At 34.7% G+C, this 24,237-nt stretch overlaps 1 protein-coding gene across 1 annotated transcript in view; it reads left to right on the top strand.

Moving 5' to 3' along the window:
- EPYC (epiphycan) overlaps window positions 1–23,283 on the top strand; it is a 32,737-nt gene extending 9,454 nt beyond the window's left edge. The window contains exons 2-7 of the mRNA XM_031600016.2: window positions 3,038–3,221; window positions 14,950–15,103; window positions 18,130–18,288; window positions 19,726–19,928; window positions 21,468–21,563; window positions 22,538–23,283. Coding sequence (XP_031455876.1) covers window positions 3,054–3,221; window positions 14,950–15,103; window positions 18,130–18,288; window positions 19,726–19,928; window positions 21,468–21,563; window positions 22,538–22,708 — 951 coding nt within the window. The 5' untranslated portion in view covers window positions 3,038–3,053 and the 3' untranslated portion in view covers window positions 22,709–23,283. The remainder of the gene's footprint in view (window positions 1–3,037; window positions 3,222–14,949; window positions 15,104–18,129; window positions 18,289–19,725; window positions 19,929–21,467; window positions 21,564–22,537) is intronic.
- The last annotated feature ends 954 nt before the right edge of the window (window positions 23,284–24,237 follow it).

Raw genomic sequence — 24,237 nt, 5'->3', positions numbered from 1 at the left:
TACTGAAGGTAACCTAGGTAGGCTGCAGAAGAAAAACATGGGAAAGAGTGGGTCCTTTAAGTATTGTCTCAGAAGTACTTAGAGAAAAAAAAATCCTCTAAATACATATTACCCATAGCAGATTGAAATAAATTAAATATTATCACATGCAAAAAATATGCCATAGGAAAAAATATTCCATCTACTATCCAATTTGTTCTTGATTTTGGAAGGTAGGAAACGCATATTTTTAGATGATCAGAGCACCTAAAAAAATTGTTTCCAGCACACAATTGAGAGTGTTGACTATTTGGAATAACAATATGTTTACTCATAGGTAAGAAATTACTTAAGTTATTCCCCTTGTGTAAATCTAGAAGATCTCTCCCAGCTTTGATGAAACTACTATGTCTTAATTCAAACTAAATTGGGCATTGTTTCAAAATCACACGGGTTCTGTATTGATTTTCTTAGAGCTTACTTAGATTTCCTTTTATTTTATGCTTGTTGTTTACATTTGCCTACTGAGAGAGCAATCAAGTAATTAAGTATCAACATCTCTGCATTTTATTGCAGAGATTTTAATGTATTAAAATATCATATATCACTGAGTGTTGATCATGCATTGCATTTCTGTTCTGCGTCCTTCCTGTTATTATAAAATCTATAATGGATGAATTGAACAAAAATAAAACTACTACTTTTTAATCAGATTTATAAAGATACTGGTAGGAGCAATGAGAAGTTTTAGGGGAAGGAATAAAAAGCAGTGATGTGGAATAAATGCCATTTGCTTACAATAAACCTTTGTTTGACCTTGCTCAAATTAAATTCTGCAAAATCAAACGTAAAGGTGTTCAAAGTCAGAGAAACTCTCTGAGCTGAAGTCCCCCATTGAGGATAGAAGCTGTACTACCTCCCACAGCCCCAGAATGCCACTGTCATTGGTCAGGGTCTAATACCACTGGCTCTGCATTCTGAGTAACTCCATACCATTTGAGAGATTGGAAGCAAAAGGTAAGTTTTGGTACTTATTTCTTAGAAAAGTTAATTGGATTTTTAAGGTTGGAAATATTTTTATAGCATTTGTTTGATTTTATTGCACAAATTGCTGATTTTAAGGCTGCAGGTAGAGGAGACTATGTTTTTCTCTGGATATGTCTTAGTTCCTTCCTGTTAGAGGAGTGCATAATCTTCATCAAAATATTTGATCTTACAGCTACTGCAGATGCCAATATCATTACAGGATGTTCCAATATATTGCACAGAAGGGAAGTACAGAGACATACAAACTCTGTAGGTTAGAGCAGATACTAATAGTGTACATAAATAGCAGTATTTTCCAAGGAGATTAACACTGTATTTACTGCTTTTGTGCACTTATGCAAAATGGTGTATATTAAATATGTCATTTAAAACCTTTTATTTTTAGGAAAAGTGAAATGTAAATGATTTTGAATAATGAATATTCAGGATTTGTTTGCTCAGAGAAAAAAAAAATTACACTCAGTATGTTATTATTATATTTTGGGGTTAGTATATAATATCCTTTGTAGTTTGATCATTTGAGTTAAATGACATGTCAGAAAAAAGTAAGACCAGAAACATTTCTATGAAGAATAGCAGAAAATACAAAACTGGAAAAAAGAACAAGAATATTCAAGTATGTTTCAAGTACGCGTGGATGTATTTTATTTTATTTTACTGTAGTGAAGCAGGAAACCTTTAGTAATCTTATAAGCTAATACTGAAAGGTGCAATTCAACTAAGTCTGCTCAAAGACAAGCTAATCTTGCGCTAGCTTCTCCCAGCAGCAACTGAAAAGTCTTTTTGAATAAAGCACATGAGGGAAAAATGAATGCCTTGTGTTGCTGGCCATCCCCAGAGGAATTTCATATCCTCATGCCTAAACCAGCTTCATAAAGACCTCTTTTCAGATCACTAAAATTCAGGTTGTCGCTTAGCATGCATTCCAAAAACTGTCTCACACGTTTCTTATACTTAATCTACTTTAAATTGCTATAATTTTATATGAAATACTTGTATTATGGGATTACAACAGAAGTACAGAAGTTTATTAGATATGTACTGCTCATTATCAAAATCTGCCCTTTTGGTGAAATTAGTGGAAGCAGTGAATATATTATGATGTAAGTAAAAAATGTTGAATAGACCCCGCGTGTTAGACATAACTTACAAAGAACAGGGAATATGTGAAGACTGATATTTAAGGCTGATATTTAAGTGTGAATCTTATACCCTTTTAGTAAAATACAGAGCTTTTTAAAATGTGGTAATTGATTTTGAAGTTCTATCCTCCAAGGAGAACAGATGACAGCACCCCAATGTAATTTCTTACTACTTTAAAAATTATGTTGATTGGATAATGAAAGAATTAAGGCTACTGTCAATAATAGGGCTGGGAAGAAAATAGACTATTTCTGATTTTGCTCCCCAGACCTTTGCAGAAGAGACATTCCAAATATGCCACATCCTTTGAACAACTTAAAATGACACTATGTCAGAACAGCTATTGGGTGAAAAAGTGCCTTGATTATGCTCATCTGAAGACAGCAAGGAAAGAGGTCCTAATGTTTTTGAATAGATTTTGTAGAGGAGAAAGACAAAATTACACTGGACATTTCAAAGTATGATTTATTGTGATAGATTAAAAAATAATAACTGAGCCTTGGCTTCCTCAAAAGCTCTTTCTAGTGATACATTTGAAATAGTAAAATATAGATGAAAAGGAATAAAGATAATTATACAAACTTTCTTTACCCCTTAGATGTCTTCTCACTGAGGTCAGTTTATTTTTATACCATTCTGATACAACAAAAATCAGTAGGTCCTTCCTTTATTAGCTAAATGTCAGTATGACCAAAGCCATCTGCAGAAATTCTCTGATCCAAAATAAACCTTTGAGACATTGTGAATAAATATGAGCATCAAAATCATTGCTGCATGAAAAGAAGCAGTGTATTTCTGAGATTAAACTTTCATGGATTACTTACAATTATCATATTAGTTACATTTTGTTCATTTTCTTCTCTTTCAGGAAAAAAAATAGCAGAATGAAGACGTTCATAAATATTTTTCTGGGATTTTTTATCTTTGAGTCTGTTGGAGCTGTACCTATCACTGACCCTGTAACTTATGATTCTGAGTTCTATGATGTTTCACTTGGAGAACTGCCTCACCCATTTGTCTATGCTGAAAATGAGCAATCTGACCAATTAGAGGTAATGAGAACTTTTCATTTTTCCGTTCTTTTAAAGTACATAACTGTGACAGCTACAGATGACTTTTGTTGGCCATGAAAACATACAGCAGACAAATCTGCTCATGTTATTGTCTTTTGTTGATCAACAGTCAATTCTTTGTGCTAATAATACACTGTTGTCAGTTCGTATTTCCTCCACTCTAAAAATGTGGCTGAATTTTTTCCCAATTCATTTGCGTATGTGTGATCAGGTAGGAGAGTCCCCCAGGTCTCCTCACTTTGTTGCAAGTTGTGATAGAGATTGTCCCAGTGATTTATTTGTCCAGATGAGAGACTGAAGCAGCTGATATAGGACGTGCAGGATTCCCCCTGAAAATGAGGTTGTGAAATACTGTTACCTGAGGTTCTTTTTCAATAACAAATATGTTAAATATAAGTATTTTGGGCTATAAAAGGTAGTTATTACTATTTCTGTTAGGAAAGTGAATAAAAGGAAGTGAGAAAGGAAAAGGGAAAGAGCTTGAACTGAAAAACAAGAATGGAAGAAATATTACTGAAGAAGAACTGTTGAAATTCTGCCATATTCTGAGGTAGTGTGGCCTGTAGAAGACAAGACTCAATCTGTTAAGCTTAATGCTCTCTTCTAGATTCTTGTATTTCTCTGTGTTGCTAAAAAGCTGCATTAGTGCTAATCTCACTGCTTCGTAGCCATGGGCAAAAGTTCCATGAAGGTGATATAAGCACTGTATGATACAGCACTGAGAGGAAAGAGGATATTCATAATAGAAGATAAGTGAAAAATGCTAGTTAGATAATAAGGGTAATTTTGTGTGGTTGCTTTGTTTTTGTTTCTGTTTTTGACTTTTTTTTTTTTTTTTAATTACATATAGTATTTTAGTAGTTTCTTACATAACAGTACATAATTCATGAAAATGTGCTCCTCTTAGTGATTCATGATTGCACTGAGAAAGACAGTAGCTAGTGTTTCATCAAAGTGAGATCAAGGTAGCAGCATTAAAATCAAAGGAAAAAGAGGCAAAATTTACAGATAAATGTATTTCAAAACTAGGAAACTGGAATGATAAATATCATCTCAACGTCTGCATTAGGATCAGAACCTCACAGTTTAGAGGAAATACATTTTCTAATCTAAGATGGACTGTGAAGAACTTTGGACTAGAAAAATGATTTTGTCTTTGATCCACTTCCCCGTGCCATGCAGATTCAAAGCTCTTTCATCTGTGCTTTCTTCCTTGAAAAATTCACCTTCAACTTTAAATCACGGGATATTTGTGCTTCATTTTAGAGAGCGATAACTCTGAGTTTCTATGCCTTTTGTTCCTGAGAATGTATCAGTCCTATAGATTTCTCAGTAATGTCCTGAATGCTAAGTGCAACTGTCTTCTGGTCTCCCTATGACATGCTATGATACTATTGTTTGTATGGCCCCTCTTCAAGTTTCTGAGGGACACATAGAAATAAGGTAAGTCTCCTGTGACTCTCTTCCAGCTGAAAGGAAATTCAAAATGATCAATATTATAACAAACAAGATAAAACAGATCCTATCTCAGTTTGCTATATTTAGGGAAACATGGAATAGAAACAAGACATCAAAAATATTTATTTTGTCTTGTAAACTTTTCCAAAGTAGGCTTTTCTCCCATTGCTGAGCTCTTTATCCAGTCTTCTTAAAATTCTCCAAGTGAAGGTCATCAATCATAGCAGCTGGAAGGAATGTTACTTTAAGGATGAATGGACGGACCTCCCTGTGAGAGCTGTTTTTTCCCAGATCTTTTGCCAAAATCCTTTGCTTACATTCATTTTCCCATGTACCACCCTAAAGAAGCCTAAGCATTCATAGTTCCCAAAGCCCAAAGGAGAGCTCAGGGTGGTCAGTGTTACAGAAATCAGAAAGCTTTAATTGACTTTTAAGCCAGTTATCATTCAGATACTCTAAACATTGTTGTCATCACTCATGTTTTATAAACAACACATTTGATTTTCACTGAGAGGGTGGTGAACTGCTAGCACAGACAGCCCAGAGAGGTTGTCGATGCCTCGTCCCTGGAGGTGTTCAAGGCCAGGTTGGATGGGGCCCTTGGCAGCCTGATCTAGTACTTGATGTTGCAGCTGGCAACCCTGCCTGCAGCAGTGGGTTGGAACTTGATGATCCTTGAGCTCCCTTCCAACCCAAGCCGTTTTATGATTTTATGACTTCTCAAATCATGTAAGTTACAGCTTATCATGAAGATGCAAACTACGCGTCTCTGCGTGCAGCCCTGTGTATAGAACTCAGTATTTTTTGAAGGTCATGGGTTAGATTTTATTATGCATAGCTTAAATGATGAGCAATACCACAGAGGCACATACAAATAGGAGGCCTTTGTTCGATCCAAATGGTGCGCAGTAACTCTTTAGGACCTGATTTGCATTTTGCTTTAGAGACCTCCAAACAATGCTTTAGCTTTCTGGAAACCTGAAAAACTGAAGAAATATTATCTGTTGTTGCTCTCTTCAGTTCTTTGCAAACATAAATCATTCTACATAACAGATTTTTAGATTCACAGAAGTTCAAACTTTTCCTAACACATTTTTAGACTAACTGGATAAATTCAAGCTTTTCCAGGCTCATACTTCCAACTGATTTTCAGATGGTCTATGGGTCAAATTTGCACTAGGACTTCAGATGAGTTGCTTCTGCTTATTTCAAGGGCATTAGGTCCTTGTGAATGTCAAAGAATTGAACTAAAGTACCTGTGTCAGTTATACCCTTTCCAGAATGCTACCCAATGTGTCCTGTAATCAGTCGCTGAATGTGCAATCACCAAATTGACAGACCTACAAGTAATTAGGGGGGGGGGGGGTGATCCTATCTCTCATTCTATCTGGTTAAAATTAGGTGTTGCATCTTAAACTCATCCTCTCTTTTGGGATACCTATTTTACTCATATAACTTCATATAGACTTAAGGTACCTATGTCTGTCTGAGTTCTGAAATTTTAATTTAATAAAGTTAGCTAACAGTGACAGAAGAGTCACTGTTCTATAATTCTTATACTGAGTTTTGAAAAGTTAACAGTGGAAATCAGAGGTTCTCTATCAATGCCTGCTAAAATAAGCTTGTAATTTCTTGCATTCTTTTCATTGTATACAATAAATGTACATGGAACACATTTTTAGTACAAAGATTTTGCAAGGGGAAATTGCTTACAGCTGGGAATTACAGGATTGTACAGAATCCTGAATCAAAGTTGTGCATTGGCATGTATTAGATCAAAACTGAGCTACAAAATCTGTGGTTTTTAAGTGTCTAGGTTACTGAAACATGAAAGTTCAAGCCAAGACTTTGCTGCCAAAGGACATTTGTTGCCAGCAAAACCTTACTAACACATCAATCAGAAAGAAAACTTATAAAGACTTTAAGGAGAACAGTAACAATTGCAGATAAAGGCAAAAAGACAACGCACACACATACACACACGCACAAAAGAGCAACAGCAATCAAAAAATAACAACAACAACAAAAGAAAATCAGAATACAAACCTTTTACCAAGATTGAAATGTCAAGGTCCTGGAGGAGAAAGACTGCAAAGATATGTCAGTGTAAAATTATCTACAAGCTTTGTACTGGTTTTAGCTGACAGTTACATCTGCATAAACATGCTTTGTACTGTCCCTTTCCTTCATAGCAATTTTTTTGTTTATTATTTTCAATGAATATTTATGTCACAATGGGATCCAAAGGCCCCAGTCAAGACTATGTCTTCATTGTCCCAACTGCTCTGCAAATGTGTACTGATTTCATTCCTTAAAATGGATATGATGAAGTCAGTCTATCAAAGAGACTGTTGTGTAACTTCTTGTTTGTACTAACAGAAGTTCTTCCCTCTTTGAAACTAAAACGCTGTTTGGATATGAGACAAATAAATTATGCATAGATATTCCTATGTGCATTAGCTAATAAGGTTTAATAAAATCATATTACACGCTTTTGATTACACTGCCTATTACATTTAACCAGTCCATTTTCCTTCACTTAGGAAAACTTATGACAGAAAATAGAAATTGAAAAGACATGGACAGAAGAAAAATAATGCTCTCTATTTCATTGGTACCGGTGAGGCTGAGAAGGGAGAAAGCTAACCTAGCATTAAATGAGCAGCAAAAAAAAAAGAGGATCCATGTCTGTGTACACAGAATACATGAGCTGGGTAGTATGGATCCAGAAGAAAATTAGAAATAAGGACTGTAAAAAAACCTAATATCTAAAATTGCATTTGTGTATTGAATTTGAATCAAACTACTAATAGAAAGTTCACAAACCTGCTCAAAGAAAAGAACATGAGTCATAAATACACATTCACATAAATGTATCCACATATGCACACAAAGGATTGCTGCTGTTACCGTAACAGAAATGAAGATGGCTGTTACTTGTGCAAGAATTCCCTCTTACCCATATTCAGTGTTGAAGGAAGCTTGCACTGCTTTTTTATGACTATGTAGCTTTGTAGATAAAGCTAGAGACTTAAAAGTGGGTATACATCATATAGACTTTAAAAAAGCTTATGAATTGGCACAACTAATGTAGAAGTAAAATAACTATATAGTTAATAAGGGAATTAAGTTCACCATTTGGAGCTTTATCCCATTTAGTCAATGTTCTATTTGAACTTTGAATACAGCTCTTACTTTCACTCAGTTGTTCATAACTGATTCTATATGCTTCTGTGTGGATACCTCCACAAAGGCTTGACATTTCCAGCCATCCCCCCCTTGTCCTATCACTATCAGATCATGTAAAAATTATTCTTCTGCTCATAAGGTACCTTCAAGTGCTGGAAGGAAGTTCTAGTACAATAGTCCAAGAAGAGCTAGTCTCTCCTAATTATCTACACAAAAAGTTATAAAGATTAAGTATAATGGCTAAAATAATCTTAAATACCTAAAACACTGAAAATAGTCATAACACCAGTTACCACTACTTTAAGAGAACTAATAAACTGCAATCCTTCTCCTGCCTCAAACAGTGAAATCATCGGTGTAGTAGTTGTCCTAGCCTGAAGGCACAAAATTGGTCCAGCTTGAGCTCATTACTTAAGCATAACTATCACCAGCCTTGAAATTCCTGTGTGAGAGATGAGAGCCGAAACTCGAGTTAGATTACATCTTTTACAATAGATGCTTGCTACCTTGATATACTTGAGCACTTAAGCATTTTTCTCCAGACATCCAGCCTTACGACCTCTTCCAGAAAGAACGGATGTGTATCTTTCCTACTAATATGGATTGTGACATGAGAATACAGATATTCGATAAAATTAACCCAGATTTCCAAATTTCTATACATAGCTGTATGTCTTTTTTTTTTCTGAATACAAGCAAGCTTTTAATGTGGACCTCTATCCCATTTAAAAAACATTTAAGATAAGAAACATTTTAGAGTGAGTCAAAACAAGCTATAGAATTCAAAGAAAAATTCCTGGTGTTTAGAGTCCAGAACATGCTCTGGTATACAGCTCAGAACAGAGGGCTGTGGTTTTGCTCTGAGTCTCCTCTTTTGTCTCTATCTTTGTTCATGTACAGTGATTTTCTAATACATGGTACACAAATGATCCTTTGAAAGTCTCAGTTCATCACTAATTAGGCTACATAATCATATTTTCTTTGGTTTGTTCCCATTCTATCATGAATTTTCCCTCTTCGGATAGCCTCTGGCTTTGTTTCAGCATCTCATCCATGCTCTCCTCTCCCCTTCATTTGGTAGCTAGGAAGTCTCCTGGAACAGAGATTTTTACGATGCCAACATTGGCAGGCTAATAATAGATATATGCTGTCTTGGTTGAATGTCCTCTGCACTTTCTCCTTTGCCTCATGTTCTTGTTCTAGACCTGTCACTAAATGGCTGTCAGCTGATTTTACACTAACAGTCCACTCTGTGAAGACATACCTAAGCTGCTAGAAATTTTTCTAGTTCTGAAGATGCAACAGCTTGTGAGCATTATATCTGTATCACGGTGGCTGGGCTACATGCATATACCAGTCTGGATCAAATCAGATGAAATATCTTAGCATTGTAAGCTATAGAAATGAGATGAAGAATAGATGTGACACCAGACTTTGATGTCCGGTGAAAGATATTACTGCTTCCACATTGTCTCCTGCACATCCAAAGAAAGATGGAAAGGCATCTCAGGAAGTTGAGCTGAACCACCCTCAGGAGGTGATTCTTTTTTGCCTATCTACACAAGTAGTTTAAGTTGCTGAACAGGATATTTTAATTCAACATCTGAAGTTATGTGGAGCGAATCCTTTTCTGTTCATGTTCCTAACAATGTTTTGTTGGAGTGTACTCAAAGAAATCACAGTGCGTTTAGGAAAAGCTAGGCTGATGAACTGAGCAAAAGCATGTTCAGCTCCAGCAGTGCCTGATCTGACTGCAATACATGAGAAAATATGCTTGAGATGCTGAACTCTCCTCTACAGGTAGCTGAAAGTCAAACTGAAGTTGCTTCTGTGGGTTGACAACATTCCTGGTAGAAACTCCAGCAGGCTGAGTGATCTCCAAGTTTGTTTAACTGACTGTGTATGTTCACTTTGTGGCTTGGATCAGCAAGAACTGCTGTGGTAGTCTTCATTAAGTAGTTGAGATTAGTTTTCAGCTCTGATGTACCTTTTAATGATTCAAAGAGCCCTTTTCTGATTTCTAAAACTGGCATGGTATTTCTCTGCAATTTGTCTTCCAAAATTTCAGCTCTATTCCAAAGAATAATGTCTGCTCTAGGCTTGCTTAAGGATTACATAGCTTTCAAACCAGCGTGTTAGAAATCTGTAATTTCAAACAGTGCTACAGTGAGACTTTAGCTTAATTAATACCGATGGAAATCCTGATTAGCTCCATTTATATGGAATTTCTGCATTTTCAGACAACAGAATTTGTAACTAAAATCCCTGTTCCAACGCTGCGCAACATGAATATTTTTACTCAGCTATAATCAGACATGACACAGCTACACTTGCTTTAAATACAAGATGTTTTAGGATGCTATGTGGTCAGGATGATAAAAAGGCTATTTATTTTCCAAGATTAATGAAAAGAGACTCAGACACTATATACATTTTCCAAGGCAGAAGCCATGAAAATTAATTTCTAAAGAACTGGATTACAAGTTCATATACACTGATTGGGCTGACTGAAGTATATGTATATATATTTATACATATAAATATGTATGTATATATATGTGTGTAAAATCCAATAGAAACAACAAAATATTAAAAAAAAAACAAAAACAAAAAACAAAAACAAAACAAAACAAAAACATAAAAGGATTGATAAGGGATGCTAAGCCTGGCAGTATAATTTCCAGAACACTGTTCTCAGGAGCAAAATAGAAAAATGTGTTGTTTACACCAAAATTGATGGTCCTGCACATTGAAGAATAGATGTCTTCTCAGTGAAGACTCTATCTTACCAGTATCTGGCAGGAAAAAAAAAAGTTATAGAATACAAGATATACCAGTGTAAACGTGCATATAGCTAACATCTGAGAGAATGAATGTGAATAGGTAAAATCAGTTTATTTAGAAATCTTGTAAATTGTAAATGTTGTTATCTTCCTCTCCCCAGATTCTCACAGTAAGTTTTATTACACTACTTTCCCCAATTTAACTGCTATTTCTATAGTTCTGTGCAAGAAAATGATAATGTCTCTTTTTAAGTTATGAACTTCTGCTTGTGTTTTTAAGCATATTTTCTGCAGTAAAAGATAACTGAGACAAGGCACACATGAGATTCTCCTGTAGATTTAAACTTATTACATGAAATACATCAATCTTGACCCTAGAAGCTATTGAAGTGTTTTGTAGACATTAAACAATAGACAAAACCTCAGAAATAAAATGTGGCGAGTGATGGCTTCAGGCCTTGACATTTCCCTCACTGAATTCCTTTGCATTCTGTATTTCTGTTCATTGTACAGCTTATGTGGATCCATGGTCCTAATGTACGTTACTCATCTGCATTTCCAGTCTGTTCCATCACTGCTGACTACTACCCCACAAACATTCTTTCATCATGCTTTTTTTTTTCCTTTTCACATTTCAGCTTCCTGAGCCTCTTCTAATCTTTAAACCTTTACAATTTTTTCCTCTTTTTCAGGAAATGATGAGTGATAAATACCTGCAAAATCTGTTTTGAGTTGATGGCAGGAGCTCTTCAGATGTTCTTTTCTTTCTCTGTTGACTGTGATAGGAGGCCAGCTTATACTAGTTGTCTAGCCCGTGGGTGACTGTTTACATGACTAGGTTTTCACCAGTTCTGTTTTGTCACTCATTCAGTATGTTCAGATTTCTTTGCTTTTGATTTTTCTTAACTTCCTGATCTGAAAGTGCCTCTGAATTGGTCATCCACATTGAAGAGTTTCATTTTCAATTACAGTGACACTCAATAAATATAAGAGGAAAAAAATATTTCATGAATATTTAGTGACATCTTGAGAAACATATTACTCTGCTTACAGCATGCTTTGTAGCTAATACTGGTATTGATATTCACTAAATCTCTCAATTGATTCCAAAGGCAGAGTAGAATATCTTCATATCATGTCGTTTGATGTGATGTGATTGTTTTTCACTGTTCTCTTATGACATTATTATGTCTGTCTTTAAAGGCTAATTATGATTTGAAGGCCTGTATATATTGGCAAAGAGAAATATCCTTAATCTCTAGAATATTAATCTTGCTTTGTATTTTTTTTTTTAAATATATTATTTAGAATAGCAAAGGAAATACAAAAGAAAACAAAAAAAAATTGAAGAAGAGAATAATCTCATAAAATGATCTAAAAATATTTCTATTTTTTTTGTAAAGTGTGTGTTGCCAAAAAAAGCAACAAACATCTGGAAGACAAAAGATTATTCTGTACAATATACAGTCAAAGAAACATCTTTGTCTTGTTACAGTCTTGTATGATTTATCAAATATGTGGAAAATAGAAAACTATATGGATCAGATGACCAATAATGGGAAACAGACTGTTATCTCTAGGTTACTGGTTCAAGTCCAGTCTATGTACAGCAAGCAAATACTGCTCATGTTCTGGGACTCCTATTACTAGTGCAAAAATGGCAATGTCATAGCATTCCTTGTAATAGTTGGTGGGTTTTTTTTTACGATGGTGACAACAGATTCAAGAGATCGAACAGATATTAATGTGAGCTGCTTGGAATAATTTCTCTAGAAGAAATGTGGGCAGACGTTTATCTATGCATCCCCAAAATGAGATCATATCCTGTAACAGAAGAGTGAGAAAAAACAATCCAGAAGCAGAATTATTAGAAGTTAGCATCTCTGCCTTGATACCCAACAACTACAGTGACTAAAGAGCTAAGAGTAGCTGAACAGCAAAAGGCAGAGAAAGAAAACTGTGATCTCAAATATCATAAAGTAAACCCTCAAATGTTCAGAGAAAGATAGTGCAGATGATTCAAATCCTGTGACGAGTGAAAGGAACATTTTCCTAGATCTATTTACAAATCCTCTCTTGAAAATGCTTTTGTCCAGAATGTTGTTTTCTGTAGAACTGTCTCAAAAGATGTACATAAAGCTGTTAATAGGTCTCAAAATCTATGGATTTTATTCAGGTCAGGGACTCTTAACTGACGTCCTCTGGTGAAGAAGTAGACAGCATGTGCAAGTACTTTAGTGCAGTGCAAGCCTGGGTCAATAAAAGTCTGGAATGTATCTCTCCCTCTAGGCTTTCTCCATTCAGAGAACATCTGTCCCATTTCCTTTGTTCCCAAAGTCTTCTTTAGATTTGTCCACAAGTCCATTCCTTCTTAAGCTTCTTACTGTTAGTGCTACAGATGGGAACATTTTGTATTTGTCTACACAAAGGAGCAAGGTACAGCCTCACTCCTATTTACACCAACAGGTTACTCAGTCACAGTTCATCTCGAGTTCATTTTGCTCACTCGATGACCATGCATTCTACAAAATTATGATCCTAATAACTAAATCAGCACATATTTATCTGTAAATATGGCCTATAGTGATGTAACTAGGGAATAAACAGAGACCCTAAAGCCTATTCAGTCCAAATCTAATTCATATAGGCATTAAAATGTAGCAAAGGCATTATTCATGCTTGAGTCCGAGACCTAGCATTTCATGTGTGCTATTTCTTCTAACTTATGTAGTCTAAATAGAAACCTAATTTTAAAAATTCCTGAGGACCTGTCCTGTATGGATGAAATCTACATCTTTTATTGGCCTTTACAACTACAATTTATGGACATGAGTGTGAGCAACTTGAACAACCAGTTCTCCAGTGGGACAGCAAAGCTAGCAGTAAAGGGGTAATGATCTAGAAGTATGAGATGTTGCCAGGTGAGAAACTCAGGATTCAACAGCTCTATCATGTCGTGCTAGAAAGCTGCAGTGAAGGAAAATGCTTCATAAAGTTTAACTTTATGTTTGAGTGCCTTTGTGCAAGATGGAGGTACTGAGATAAAAATCCTCCTTTTGATATTCTCCTTTAGATAGACTCTAAGGAATGTTAACTGCAGCACTGGGGTGCAGCAACCCAAGAGTAGTATACATTAACTAACATTTAAACAGCACTTCAATGTGCAAAGCACCATAAGAACCCTAATTCATTGTTCTGGATCTAAAAAATAAGTGGATTTTCAAAGGAGAGCCTGAGGGGCTCGAACATGGGGAAATCAAGATACAGCAGTAAAGCAAAATGCAAAGGTTAGATAACTACAGTGCATTCTTAGCATTTGGGTGATTACAGGAAACTGCACTGCCTCTTTGCAAATGTGGGCCTCTTCAGCAACAAGCTTGGTGAATCTGCAACACTGTTTTTATGAGAGATGATGTGACATGAGAAAATTCCCACATTTCATTATTTTATTTTGAAGTTGCCCTATAGCAAAATCATATCATTTTTAGAATTATCACATTAAAATTGACTAAATATCTTAATTATATTCAGTACAGGATTTAAAGAAGAAAAAATAATTTCTTGTTCTGCAAAGAGATCTGACAAATTTTACAGAATTTTTCTAAATCAGTATTTTATCTAATAACTTTTTTTTTGCATTTTTAATTCTTCCTCTTACAAAACACGCCCACAAATGAACAAAGCTAATTAGGGTGCTCAGTTATTTACATTAAGAACAAATTTTGACAAAAATACTCATGACATGTTAGTAAGTACTGCATTCACTTAAACTGCAGAATTCTTGAATAATAACTTTTTAAAAGTAAGTTACTGTTTTTAAAACAATAATAGTGGCTTCATAGCTACAGTGAATTTGAATTTATGCTGATCCAATTACCACTATCATGGATAAATGGCAGGCATATTTTAGATGCTTCACAGCAAATTTTAATTCATTGTCACACAGAGCATGTCCAGCTTTATCAGAAAAATGATGTGTTTAAATAAAGCGGATAAAAGTATTTTGTTAGTACATGTTCTTATTAATGAAAAATATGCAGCTTGCATTCGTGTGCACAGCACATTTAAAAATTAAGATAAAAAGAGAATAAGCATGCTGAAGTTTTATGATTTGTTTACACACCACCAAAATTCACTATCGCTGCCTGATAAAATGCAGCTTGAGCACTGAACTTCAGAACTTACGTGACCTCTACTGGCAGACTGTAAGTAACTAGAAGACAAACAGCTGCCAGTGGAAGTAAACAGTAACATTTCTCTCTTAATTTTTTTCCCAGACAGAGATTGGGACTGCAATACCTTCTATAATTCAAGAGAGTTATTCTTCTGCACCACTGACAGAGGAAGCTGAGGAAGAAGCATCAACGCCAAAAATAATTGATGGATCTTCCGCACAAGGGTCTGGGGTTCTTGTGCCCCAAACTCAAGATGGTTAGTATGAAAGAACAACAAGATTCACATGCGGAGCATTGCTTTTGAGTGAGCCCACTTTGCCTACTTATGAACGTCTACCTCAACTTACTCCCATCAGATATACCATTTCTGCACCTCTGTTATTGCAGAGGTATATTGTGGCCTATCTTGAATGCCTTGAAGTCAGATACATGCTTAGTCAAAGGGTTTCCATGCTGTTTCCTATGAAAATGGCTCTGAATCAATTAAAACATTTTTCAATTTTTTTTTACTTAAAAAAAAATTTAGAAGCTCAGAAATGCTGCCGCCACATTTTTACTGACTTAGATTCCAATAACATTATTAACTATGCTTATTAAATGATTTTGATAATATCTTCATACAAAAAAAAAAAAAAAAAAAAAAAAAGTGAAGAATTGACCATAAAAAATTAGGAACTCTAGAAAGAGGAACAGTTTAGAAATTTCCAGTGTAACTAATTTTTTGATCTGATTCTGAAGAAGAGCTTCCCACATATCACAGACAAATTAAAATTGCAAAACATAATCTGTCCCTTTCTCACACAAGATTGTGATGTTAATAATTAGGATTTACTAGTAGTTACTCTAAACCCATAGTTGAAGACTACTGTAGTTATTCATGTCTGTGATGAGTCTGTGTTGTATAGTGATCAACACACAACAGAAAAAGCCTAAATATTTTTTACCATGCTTAAAAACATACCTGAGTGCCATGGAAGGTAAATGAAAAGAAAAGCTCATGCTTCTAAAATTGTGTGTGTCTGATGAGGAGAAATGAATAATGTCTTAGTCTGTTTTTTTTTCCTATTAATAGTGAACACTGACCAGACAAAAACATTATACATATGCCAAAACAAACAGAAGTGGAAATGACAATTTCCCAGGAGAATCCTGAAAAACCCTCACAACTTCCTTCAATTTTTAAAACTTTAGGAAGTTAGAATAACATTTCACATACATATTACATATGATGAATACTTCATCTATCAGAGTTTTTGAGCACTGAATGTAAAACAACTAGTGCATTAAGTGAAGAGATGCCTGGGTGAGACCAGGGGCTGTAACATATCAAATAAGATTACTTGATGCCTTTACTTTTTTCAGCAACGTATTTTCCTCTCAAATTTTGCTGCTGTTCTTGGCTTCACACTGGACAGAAGATTACAAAGCCCAGGACATCAAGCCAAGTTCATTTATCTTTTTGACATATTTTTGAGTCCTTACCCTACCCTTATCCTTTTTTAGCCTACTCTAGAGAAAGTGATAAGTACAAGTCCTTCAAATGGGACATAAGAAGAAATGCTCTTCCTGTACTATGTTGCAATATTTCAAAGAATAAAATCAGCCATTCTCAACTTTGCATTCATTTAGGTCTTCATTTAGAATTGTTGGAATGATTCAAGGTATGACAATTTGTTTTCTCCCTGTAGCTAGTTTAAACCACCCTTTGAAAGAAGTTAGGGAAACTAGAAATAAGAGTTTAATCTCTACAGAAATGTTATTCTTAGTTACCCAAGTAGATGTTAAGAAACAAAAGAGTATTCTGGCCATCTTTAATCTTTAATTTTGCCTGAAAAGACACCACATGTATAGCTTGTCCTTCAGCTAGTTACTGTTTATTGTTGGTAACTGGCATGGATTAAGAAGGCAAATCTTCTACATCTGGTCTGGGAGAAAATCTCATCTGCAAGAATAATATTTCCATACTCATTAATTATGCTACTACTTTATAACTAACCACCACTTTAGAACAACCAGCTATCTGCTACAAAAAGGGAAGAAACATGAAACACAGGAATATTTCTATGGCAGTAAAAGATGAGAAACAGGGGAGACCTAATTGTGTCCTTCCAGTACTTGAAGGGAGCATACAAACAGGAGGGGGAACAACTGTTTACATAGGTTTATAGTGATAGGACAAGGGGGAATGGTTTTAAACTGAGATAGGGAAGATTTAGGTTAGATATTAGAAGGAAGTTTTTCACTCAGAGGGTGCTGACACACTGGAACAGGTTGCCCAAGGAGGCTGTGGATGCCCCATCCCTGGAGGCATTCAAGGCCAGGCTGGATGTGGCTCTGGGCAGCCTGGTCTGGTGGTTGGCGACCCTGCACACAGCAGGGAGGTTGAAACTAGATGATCATTGTGGTCCTTTTCAACCCAGGCCATTCTATGATTCTATGATTCTGTGATTCTATGATTCTATGATTCTATGATTCTGTGATTCTGTGATTCTATGATTTATACCAGTACTCAAAGAATGTATCAAAAATGGAAAACTCATAGCGACTAGCAACTTTATCTGCACAAAATAGTATTCAGAACATCCAATTGATGTCAGAATTCTCACAAGATTTGAATAGTATAATAAGAGAAACACCTGATTTCACTGTCTTCATACAGTTATATGATTAGGAAGAAATGGCTTGCTTCTTCATTTTCATTCTGGTGGTAACTATTTTGTTAACACAGTCTTCAAACTACCTTAACTCCAACTGATATAAAGATACCTTTTTTCCTGACATTAAATTTCTGAATCATTAAATCTAAATAAAAAGTTCCTAAATAAAAAATTAAAGTTCTCTGTAGCTCTGAAAATATTAACTTCCCTCACATTACTTAGAAATACTATTTACAGAAACAGATTTAGGAAATCATTTTAAGTTTCAGTCATTTGCTGTTAATTTTCCCTTCTAGAAGGAAATGAACTTTTGCTAGATTAGGGTTAAACTGAACTTTGGCTGCTGCTGCCACATAATATTCTATTGCTATAGCCTGGCACACACAGTATCCTAAGAAATATGTTAAAAGCCCTTCCAAAAGACATAGTTAGGAAAAAAAAAAAGTAAAGGCAGAACTTAATCACTTTGTTGTAATTATATGCTGTGGTGATCAAGATGGAATATGACTTACCTTTAGCATCAATAAAGTCCTTTTTATGGTTAGGCGAGTATTTCATTGTATTATTTTACATTTCCTTTTGGACATTTTTTGTAACGTCAGTTCTCTTCTAAATTCTTTCACAGGCCTTCCCACTTGCCTTTTGTGTACGTGCTTAGGAACAACAGTCTACTGTGATGACCACGAGCTGGATGCTGTTCCACCACTGCCTAAGAAAACCATGTATTTCTACTCACGCTACAACCGAATCAGGAAGATAAACAAAAATGACTTTGCTAACTTAAGTATGGAAAATACTATTTTTCCAAATATCTTTATTTTCTGTTCTTCCTGGCACTGTGATTCATTACACATTATGTTTGATGCTAGTAAGGTTATACATATAAACGCACATAGAAAAGTGGTTTGCTTTGCTTAGAGATCAGTATTTCCAATATTGTCAAAATGCTGAATTACTAAAATAATAAAGTTCATCTGTGTTTTTGCTGTTACCTGCAATAAAGTTTAGAAAGATAGAAAAACAAACAAAAAAACCACTAATGGAATATCTGCAGCATATCAGAATGTACCATTTTCCTAGGTAGATTTAGATAGATTTACTCCAGAACTATCTAGGAAATTCTTCAGTAAATGAAAAAATCTAATTCAATATCCTGAGTGGCCAAAATTAGTAATCTGGAAAGCTTCAATTTTCCAGTTTCTTACTTGATCCATCTTGAAGACACATGATTTTTACACTTAGTACACAGTCTGATGATCAAGCCACTTTCTCTGTTTTGTGTTTTAGACTAATTTTGTGTAACAAATGCTTATAGATTTAATGCTGAAAAATGTTGAATCACTGTCAAAAAAAAAAAAAAAAAAAAAAAGGCTACTGAACTAATTAAAGGGAATAAAAGATTCTCTATAAAAGCAAACTGTATGAGCTTGAATTGGCCAGCATAGTAAGATGAAAGCTGGGAAGGGACACATTTTCCATTTACAAATAAAACAAGGGTAATAAAAACTTAGAAAAGCTAAAAGTTATTTAAGCCTAAATAAAAAAATTAAAGACAGCACAATGGAAAAAAAAAGTTAAATAAATGTTAAATAAAATAATGATTAATGATTAATGATGAAAAACATTCTGGATAAAAATTATAATTAAGCCACAGATAAACTGACTTACTTAAAGTTCAAGGCAATGCATATCAATACATTGATATTTATATGTTCTGTTTAAAGTAAGTTTCATTTTCTAATATTTTTTTCAACTGGAAAAAATGTTTGAAGGTATTTTAGAAAAAACAACATATACAATTTCTTACGTTACATTCCAGTAGGAAAATGGTGACAATAGTGTGGAACCAGGTGGAAGAGATTTTTATTTCCTTTTAAACATTTTTTTTTAAAGATAATAATTCAAAATATTTCCAGAACAAATGTAAATTTAACAATTACTGTCTTCTTTTACTGAAAGATGTATGATGAATGATACAAAAATTTTTAAACAGGTTGAAAGGGAGATTTTGATCCCTTTTGCTAGAAACATTAGATGTGAATTATCTGTTCTGTTGGCATTTCCATGGAAATAAATAGAAGGAATTACCTTCAGAGTTGCAAACGTACCTGATTCAAAACTCTTCACCTGTAACTTAAACAGGCTGTGTGCTTTTTTTTTTTTTTTTTAAGTTTCAAGAAATACATTCTGAAATGCTTATTGCATCTTGTTTCTCTGCCAGATAACTTAAAAAGGATTGATTTGACTGCAAATCTAATATCAGAGATCCACGAAGATGCCTTCCGGAGATTGCCCCAACTTCGGGAACTTGTGCTCCGTGACAACAGGATAAGGCAACTTCCCAAGCTGCCATCTACCTTGACTTTCATTGATATTAGTAACAACAGGCTTGGTCGCAAGGGAATCCGTAATGAGGCATTTAAAGTAAGTCCAGGTTTCACAGGAAAATCCTTTCTTCCTCTCTCGAAAATGAAGTAGGATGTGGTCTGAAAAGTAGCCTTAATATCTCTCCTGCAGTAGTAAAGCTGTTGAGGTTATGGTCACTGCTACTGTGCTGACTGCCAGGCAAGCAATAGAAATGGAATAAGATGAATGAACACTACCAGCTGAACATTAAAGCCCTATTTTTTCTTTTTTTTAATGAAGATCCAGACAAAACATATGATGGCATACTGTATCTACAAGCCAATCATCCACACTGCTGACAAAACACAGGGAGGACAGGTTCCAGAAAGCTCCCTTATCTCCTTATAAGCAGACAAGAGGGCACAGAAAAGCTATGGATGCTACAGCTTCAAAACTACTCTGCTTTATATCTACATGGGAATGTGCTAAAGTGGATCATTAAATGAATATACTTTCTTCCCATCTTGAAATTGGAACCTCTAAGTGATCACTCTTCCTCAGAAATTTTGGGGGAGAGAAGCAGCCATGTATCTCTACTTGCATGTAAAATCTGAAGTCATTAGCCTGTATTGTAAACACCAAAGAGAATATAACTAGCTTCATACAATAGACTTGGCTTGTGTGGACCATCCAACAGCCTCTGGGAAGCTACTTGTAACCATCTGTGTCTGAACTCCTCCTTTGGAAAATAGCTTATAAGGGAAGCAACCAATAGCAACCAGTTATTGAACCAGACGTTTTTGCCTAGCCCAATAGGAAGGTACTGAGAGTAGGAATGATGAACAAAAATCAGCCCGGAAGTTGAGACTCTGGCCTAGCACCTATTTCTTTTATATACTGCATGAGGAACTCTCAGCTCTTCTCTTCCATATTTACCAAGCACCTTCACTCTGACGTCTCAAAAATCCCTGCTGAAAAGAATTAAACAAAAAACACTGTACTCAAGCAAGAAGTTAGGTACTATGATAACTCTGGTGTGTAACAGAAGAAGAAAAATGAGAGAATTCTACTGAGTTTTATTGACCTAGCCAAGTTTATATCTTGTTATTGTTATAATCACCAGATGAAGCTGCTGCTTCTACTAAATGGTGGATAAAATTATTTAGCTTTTCAAATCGAATGAGAATTTTATTCTTAGATTAAGCATTTCTTCTGTTGTTAAAATCTTTTAAACATCAGTAAGTAAGCAAAATTGAATAAGTTTACCACAAAAACAAGAAAACAGACAAAATAGGGAAGCCTTTCTGCATAACTGGTAGAGGCAGTATTTTCGTTTTTCAACATCATTGAAATGAAGTTTCTAATTAAAGACATTTCAAAGATGTTTTTCCTTTATTTTTATCCAAACAGTTAATCTTTAACAGAAGTTGCTTTCAGCCTGTGCAAATGAAAGTTCTTAACTGTCTTTGATTTTCTGCCTTTTCATCCATATAATGCTGAAGCAAAAGTAGTTAGTTTTCAATAGAGATAATCACAGTGATAGATTTCAAATTTACTTGCTAAAGATTTTCAAGAATATTTTAACATCCTCACCTGCTTTCACTCTTCATCTTCTAGGATCTGCATGAATTACAGCATCTTTACATCACTGACAATAACTTGGATCATGTTCCACTGCCACTCCCTGAAAGTCTCCAAGCTCTTCATCTTCAGGTAGGCTGGCTACAAAGTAGTAGTACTATATATCATGTTAATTATAGCAAGTGAAACTGAAGTGTGAATATTATCTTGTTTTCTTTCTTCTTTATCCAAAAGTCTAAGTACTTGACCCAAATAAACTATTGGAGACATAAAATTAACTAATTATTGCAGTATTTGAAATAACTAAAATTTAGTTCAGTTAAAAATTATTAGATTTTGTAATGCAATATTTTTCAAATATAAAATGCTAGAATGAATTCAGTGCTATGTGTTACAGACCAAAGCTAGTATTCTTTCCGCACCAGTTTCTGACTAATAAAGTAATAAGGAATAATTTTCAGCCAATCCTCAATTTAAGAGGTGACTTTTTTAGTTCTAATTTCCAGACAGTCTTGGATTCAAGCAATTCACTATTCATAACAGGTCATTTAAGGAATGAAAGCTCGGTAAAGAAAAGGTATATAAGAGGAATTTACATCAAAGGAATAAACTCTAAAACATATAATTTTCCCTGTATGTGTACAGATGTGGATTAAGCAAATGTGAGAGGGCCTGGGGGGAAAGTAATTTATCACAGATCAAATTCCAGATTTGTGCCTTTACAGGTTGAGGCACATCAAGCTGTTATGATGGTAATTTATGTTCTGTGACTTTTGGACTGTCCTATGCTGATTCCAAGTTGCATTAATAAGGCTGTTCATTATGAATCTCAAAATGATAATGCTCTATTTTTCTACCAGGCCCCTGCTGCAAAACCTTCCTTGGTTAGTTATATTGTTTAAGTTATTCACTTCTGAAACTCTGCACCAGACAAAAGTTTTTACCTCTGCTTAGGAGATTTCTCAGCTGAGGACTTGTAGCCACAATCTTAAATTTTATTATCTCCCTAGACACTGCAAATATATCAATAGCTTTTTCTTCAAAGACTAAAAATTTATTTTCAAGCCACTATTCTAACAGACATTTTGGACTTCCTTTTTTTTTAGAACAACAACATTCAAGAGATGCACGAAGATACTTTCTGCAAAATGAGAGATTTCACTTATGTACGCAGGGCTCTTGAGGACATCAGACTGGATGGTAATCCAATCAATTTGAGCAAAACCCCTTATGCATATATGTGTCTACCCCGTTTGCCAGTTGGTAATCTCATCTAAGCTATGACAGAAGCCAGTACTGTCACATATTATGAGAATTTTTAAGAAAGATTATTAACTTCTTACCACAGTACACAAGATACATGTTTTTCAAATCTTGTTAATTTGAGAAATATTTCCATTAACAATGAAACTGATAATGAGGCACAGATAATGATATGGAATGCTATAAGACGAGTTAATTATCTAAACAACTGTGAGTTGTGAAGCAATATTGAGAGAAATGTTTTAATTACAAAAATAGTACTGAAGGCAATAGAAGATCAATGTAAATGCAAAATTTTATCCTGAATCAATGTATGATTTCTAAATTTAAATAATTTTATATGTTGAAATTGTAACATAGGTGGAAAAGTATTAAAAAGAAAATATATGTACACAACTGAATATTTATCTCTTTTCATTTGATTGAATATTTTCCCTCTCAGAGACACTCACATTTATCAGCTATTTTTCTGAAACATCCATTCACTTTAGAAGAGTACAAACAGTATTCCAAAAGGTATGTCTTCTTTGAAAAACAGAATCTTTCAGTCAATAATAAACCATAAATTAAAGATAAAATATTTATTAATGTCTTCAGAATTAGTCTCTATAATACTGATAAAGCCCAAAGCTGTTTTATGTATCTTTGATAAACTGACCTAAGAGTTTATCTGGCTAATAAAAATCTTATGTAAAATGAATTATTTGAGAAATGGTGAGAGCTTTATTCTGCATGGGAAGTAGGTAAACTCACTGTATTTCTATAGTCACACACACACACACACACACACACACACAGGAAAAAAAAAAAAAAAATTGCAATTCATTGTGTTCTGGACCAGAATTTGGAGTCACAAGTCATAACAGAAACAAACGTCTTTGAAGAGACATGGCTCGGTTTACAGTTGTGTTGTTGTGTTTAACACTGAGCTTTTCTCCTTTGCTATTTGAGAGCATTACCAGTTAAAGATTAGGAAATCCTTTCCCTTTGGATAGTTTGAGTAACTATTTTCCTTTTGGAGAGGAGGGAATCAGGAGCTCTAATATATTTTTCTAGGGAAAGGCCCTCCAAAATGTTTAACAATTTAATTTGGGTGATTGCTTATTCTGTTCCACAGTGAAAGCCAGCAAATAACACCTGCACATTTGTGATGGTAAAACTTTGAGAAAAGACTTCAGCCAAAAAGATCTCCATAAAAAATAACAAATCCTTCCACTTACACAGGCTGACATTTGTTTAATATCAAACTTCCCTTTCATATAACTGAATACATGCAGTCATTTAAAATGCAAGTGCAGCTGACATGTTAGATTTCTATCTGGCCATGCAATGGAAAGTCTGTGTGCAGAGACTGCATTCTTCACCTTTGGGAAAATGGGAAGCATGTTTGTACACAAAAAATTCAAACAGGCTAAAATCAGATTTGAAGGAATACAGCAAACCACATTGTCTCGCCTTTATGACTGCACTTCTGTTAATTTGGCTGCCTTATTTGAAATCTGGAAAGGAAAACTAAACAACTAACCAACAAACAATAACAACA

This window comes from Phasianus colchicus, chromosome 1 (genome assembly GCF_987193195.1).
Source record: "Phasianus colchicus chromosome 1, bPhaCol1.hap1.1, whole genome shotgun sequence".
Lineage (NCBI taxonomy): Eukaryota > Metazoa > Chordata > Aves > Galliformes > Phasianidae > Phasianus > Phasianus colchicus.
This window is presented reverse-complemented; position numbering and strand designations above follow the sequence as displayed.